Source organism: Merops nubicus, unplaced genomic scaffold, assembly GCF_000691845.1.
Source record: "Merops nubicus isolate BGI_N331 unplaced genomic scaffold, ASM69184v1 scaffold23528, whole genome shotgun sequence".
Taxonomy (NCBI): domain Eukaryota; kingdom Metazoa; phylum Chordata; class Aves; order Coraciiformes; family Meropidae; genus Merops; species Merops nubicus.
In genome coordinates, this window is record NW_008625443.1 from 1 (window position 1) to 5,680 (window position 5,680).

General features: G+C 46.3%; 1 protein-coding gene across 1 annotated transcript in view; it reads right to left on the minus strand.

Annotated features, from left to right (window-relative positions):
• Window positions 1–4,513: 4,513 nt before the first annotated feature.
• PPTC7 (PTC7 protein phosphatase homolog (S. cerevisiae)) overlaps window positions 4,514–5,680 on the minus strand; it is a gene marked incomplete at its 5' end in the record, with an annotated part of 9,576 nt that continues 8,409 nt past the window's right edge. The window contains one exon of the mRNA XM_008945690.1: window positions 4,514–4,594. Within this exon, the coding sequence (XP_008943938.1) occupies window positions 4,536–4,594 (59 nt within the window). The remainder of the gene's footprint in view (window positions 4,595–5,680) is intronic.

Here is a 5,680-nt window from a genome sequence, read left to right on the forward strand (position 1 = left end):
CGCTCAGCCGGGGCAGGCGCGTTTCACTGGGCAGCGCTGTACACAAAGCAAGAGTTTAAAATGGGAAAAGCTTCAGAAATAATCAACCCCCAAATTCTGCATCACCTCCAGCTTCTTATTTTTATCGCTATTGTATTTTGCAGTTTCATTCCTTATTTTTTGGAGCAGTTTCTTGTAAGGAGGATCCCATCCACCACTCCTTGCATAGCATAGCAACAGCGAGCGACACCGAGGAGGAGTCCATGCAGAGCTCCCCCGTCCTCTAGGGACACAAAGTGTTTGAACCCAAGCAAAGACTACCAGGAATTGCCCTGAGAGATAAAGGTATGTTTGACATTGCAGGCGTGGAGCCGTTTCTGGGTTTATAAAGTTTAGCTGCAGTTCAGGAAGTTACAGCTCAGTGGGTACCTGTGTTCTGAGCGTGCATGGTGCCCAGCACTTCACAAACACCCGGTCAGCCGGAGCAGGAAGGGGGAATCCTGCTCAAGTGGGGACAGTGCCTTTTCCTGCAAGACATGTCCATGAAAAGGGCAGAACCCATCCTGGTCCCGAGTGCCTCCTCAGGTCCTGCCCTGCCACTGCAGGGTGGCTGTTTGTTCAGGGTTTGCATTCACCACGGGCACGGGTCACTCTGTTACCTGCTGTCCCACTGAGAAACTGAGGTCCCGCCTGGCTCAGGTTATCCTGTAGGTGCTCTGCTTTGGGCGCTCAGCTCTCCAGCACATCCTCCCCAGGGAATTCAAACCGTGTCCCCACTGCAGCAACACAGGCTGCTGCTGTAGTTCCAAGTGCTGGAAAGACAAACCCACCCACTGTGGCACAGCCAGACACGTTATTGCTACAGCATCACTGGCATCTTTACAGAAACGTTGTAGAGCTGTTGAGTAACTGAGTAACCACCGTTGTCATAGAAATGCATTTTAAACAATTAAAGATGTTTGCAAGCAGGAGCTTAAGAAGCTTTTCTCTTTCAGCCTTATTCTTTTCCTTCCCCCTGCCTCTTCCACCACAAGTCAGTGAACAGTGCAGCACTCCCAAAGCCACATTGAAATAAAACCCCAAAGTTTCCGTTTTTTTTTTCAATTAAAGGATCATTATTCTACCCAGCAGACTGCACAGGCAAGTTTTAGCTGTAATCCAAAGGCAGGTTTGAGAACATTGTAAGGAGGTCTGAGTGAAACCCCAGCACCACCCGACCGTCTCTGTGCCCCCAATGACATCACCACCTTAAACAGAATTTTGGCAGCCCACTTTAAAAAAAAAAATCCCACATTTTAGTATAAATACTATATTTATTAAATATCTTTACAATTCATTTAAATGTATTTACAGAACTATTCCTGCATAAGTTATACCTCAGACATGAAATTCACATAATTGCCTCTTAGGTAAGCATAGATGATAGTCTCATTTAACAACAACAAAAAAGCATCCTCATGAGATACAGCCTCGGATTCGCTTCCTCATTTCAGCTATCTTTGTAAGAAACTACTTCACACAGCCAGCTCCTACACACACAGCCTGGGTTTGCCCTGGAGATCCCACCACAAAGCCCTTCCCACCTTTGCCAGACCTTCGCCTCTCCCTTCTCCCCGACTCAAGTCACAACTCTCTGGTCCCAAGATCTGGTTTTTGTTTTGGTTTTTATTTCCAGCCAAACCTCCTTCATCAAGACAAAGCACAACATTTAGAGGGGAACTGTATGTCGCAGGTCTCCCAAAGATAGCCACGGAAGTCACGAGGAACCACAGAGTTTTTCCAATCCCCCACACCTTAGCCCTGTTTTACCCAAATACCGAGTGACGCTGCCGCAGCAGCCCCAGCTCCCGCCACTCCCACCCTTACTGCTGGGGAAAACTCTTCCCTTCCCTCCCTTCCCCTCCCTTTGGGTGCTCCTGCAGCTCGGGCTCTGGGAACAGCCCCAGCTCTGCTCACACCCCCACTGCCTCGGGGAGCACCCCCCCGTGTCCTTCCTCCCAAACGGTCACAATCGTCCAGCTCCTACAAGTGTTACTGCTTCATGCGTCGCTTACAATTATTTTGATAATGGGCCCTTGTCATTTCCTTTTCCAAAAATTTTTCATTTTGTGCGCAGACAGCTTAAGTTCATAGGAAGAAATTAGGTTTGATATGTTTAGAGTGCACATCTTAAAAAAAAAAAAAAAACAACAAAATAAAACGACAACCAAACCAAAAACAATCAAGCCATGTGATAAAAATATCAATTCTTTATAATACAGTATTGCTTTATAAACAGATGGAAAAGCTCTAAGCTTTACTGGTCTTTGGTGCGTCCAGTGAGGGATAAACTCATGATTTGTAAATCAAAAATCCAAATTTGTTCTTCATTAAAAAAAAAAAACAAAAACAAAAGAATCCTAAATCACAAGGTGATAGGAGGCAAACGGCTTCGCAGCTACAGCTCGGCTCGGGGGCGACACCCCCGGTCTGCGGGGGCGCCGCGTTAAGGTCAATCAGGGGAGAGAAGAATTGATCAGATCTGCTCTAATGAAGAAGCACGATAGTAAATACTGGAGAATAAAATGTAAAGACACCCAGATTTGGGAGAGAAGCGCCCTCCCAAACGTGAGAGACAAAGCCCTGTACTGCAGTGAATACATTCCTTCGAAGGAGGCCGCCGGAGACAGCTCGAATAACGAGGAGGGCTGAGGAGTAGTGCAAAGTTACCCACCACTCACTGCTCCTGGGTCACAACGCTCATCAGCTCGTCTTGTGAACGTAACCCTCCCCGCACCCTCACCAAAAAGAGCATTTTGGTCAAGTTAGGGTAGTTAAGGCATTTTTGACAAGTAATTACAAGGTGATTTAAAAGAGAGAGCTAACGTTACGCCAATTTAGGAATATAGCAGATAAATTACTGAAGAGCTTCCAAATTAATCACTTAACTCTTATTATAAATGAAATGCCTGTTACAAGCATGATGCATTGAAATATCGTAAAATGACATGTACATGGTACATGTTAAAATGACCTTAAATAAAAGCTCGACATAGTTACGCAAATATACAGTACAAGTCCACAAAAATTCTTTAAACAAGTTGAGGTAACCTCAAACTTAAACAGTTTTAATACAATAAACCAGGTAGTAAAAATCTCCTTTTGAGAGCAAGTAAGATTACTTACTGACCAAGTTTAACTGCACTCACCTAAACAGCGACATTTACCCGACTTTTTATATATAAAAACATGGCTTTAATTTATTTCTACATACTTTTCTACCAGCAAAAAAGTTAATGAAAAACTGACCAAAAATATATATATCTTTACAGCTATCAGCTTTTTGTATGAACCTCAGGAAAGAAAAAGGAAAGCTCGCTGGAACGGGGGAACGAACGTGAGCTACTGTCATTCAAAAGGAAATGTCATATTGCAAAGTGGCTGTTAGATAACTGTAAACATCATTAAGGTTCATTCCAAAACCCCTAAACTTTAGTTACTGAAATGTTAAGTTTTGCTGATTACTCATTAGTAGTTCCCATCTCTGCACTCACTGCTGCTGCCCCAGCAAACGGGCTCGGCTGAGAGTCGGACAAGGATGGACTGCACTGCAACTGGTGCAGCTCGTTCTGCTCTACCCAAGCGCCAATGGCGATTAGTAACGCAAATTACCTCTCGTTAACCACAGAATTATCTACCCCAAGTGAAGGAGCTCAGAGTTGAGGATGATCTGTTCTTTGTGCCGCCTCCCCGCCCCGCGCTGGCGAGATGGGTTCAAATGCTGGAAAGGCCTCAGCTTTGGCCAGCTCGGCTTTTGGAGACCGAGGTAACATTTTTTTTTTTAAAATTAAAAAGTAATAATTATCCACAGCCAAAACATCCAGATACCAGGCCCATTGTGGACGAATGATCTGCAGAACTTTTGAGATCACAGTTAAGCACCTGAAATCACAAAACACATTTGCATCCATATAACTTGAACTAAGTATGGGGTTGGTGTTTTTTTTTTTGAAATTTCGTACTAGAAAAGGCTCCTAGGCTGACACCATGGATGGCAAGAGCAGAATGTTTACAGCAGTTAGAAATCTCCTGAAAACTGGAGCTCAGAAACACGAAACCTCAGCTATCACTGGAACAAGACTATGCTTATGAAACTGTGTTCTGAAACATACCCTTTAATGAACAGTGAACGTTTCTAGCAAATAGAGTAATATGCCCTCTTGCAGAGGTCGTATCTATTGAATCTAGCTTGAAAGCTGATAAACCAACTTTACTCCTTGGAAAGTCACATTTCGAAGGCAGGAGCGACGTGGGACTGACCCTCCCCCTTCTCAGGGCAACGACGGAGCTCCGAAAGACGCGCTTCGAGCCTGGAGCTTCTTCAGCTCTCGCTGGCAGACAAAGACCAGTGCACTGGGAGAGTGGTTCTGAACGGGGGCGTCAGTTGTGTCTCGAGACAGGCGACGAGCTCGAGATCGGCTGCAAAGGAAGAAAGCAAAATCCTGCCAGCAGGAAACCGTGGGGGTGAGGCTGGGAGCTCAGGGGCAAGGGGGGCCGGGGGCCGGCGCTCCGGCCCGTCAGTCTGTGTACTCGGCTACGATCGAAAGGAGGACGGTGATGTCATCTGGTTTGCCCCCTGCAACACAAGAAAAAGGTTTCATCGAACCACAGCAGGTCATTTTCTCATCACCTCTGACATTCCCCCCCATGGAAAGCCCGTTTAGAAAGCGTTTAAATTAACAGGGACACAAGAACTCTCCTCCCTCCACCTCAGCTCCCTCCCAGGCAGCACCGGTGGGTAGCACTGACATTCAGCAGGGGAAAAACGCCCTCTCCTTTCACCTCCAGCGAGTCACAGGCTGCTGAAGGGAGAACAGAGCCTGGAACATTGTCGGTAGCTGGTCGAGCAGAAAGCTGCTTTTCCAGCAGACTGTTCACTTATTAATTAAATGCCCAGCCCCCTGACATTGCAAGCTGCAGTCGAGTCTGCATCTCCTCGGGAATTCCTCCCGGAAAGCAAACGCCCCTTGGGCACCTTCCCCAGCACTACATCCCTGCCTATCTTTCTAAAAGAGAGTTTTTTAGCAGTTGCTGTTCAAAGCTGGTGAGCTAAACCCTACACTCAGTCCTGAGGAGCAGCTCAGAGGCGGTCTGTGGCATCAGGGACCCGGCAGATCTGCAGAGTCACCACTGAAGGGTTTTCCTCTGTAGCAACGCACAGCCCAAGCTTTACAGCTGTTGTCTCTACCCTTAGGAAAGACCCTTAAGGGTCCTGCAGGAAATCCTGCCCTCCTGATCCAGAGAGAGATCATCTTTACTAGCACAACTGTATTTATTTAGTTTAAAGGAAAAAAAAATGCATTTGTTTGATGGGGCTCTGAACCTGAACTCCACCAGGCTTCAGTATCTTCCTACAGCACAGAGCAGAACCAACAGACAGATCAGAACTGGGATTCTAATGGTACAAGGGTCAGAAATTTCAACCCAAAAAAACCCCACTAAAGCGTGGGCAGAATCTCAGCTAAAAAACACCAATAACAGAAGACCTTGAAAATAAATAAAAAATAAACCCAAACCACCCACACACCCGACTCCAAGGAACAAGTCAAGCAGTTTCCCCGGGAGCCTGGAGAGCTTGCAGCAGGCAGGATTCCTGGGGCAGGAGTGTACATAGGAGATAAAACATAACGAAGGCAGAAGCGGGTGCGCTGCGTTCCTGGCA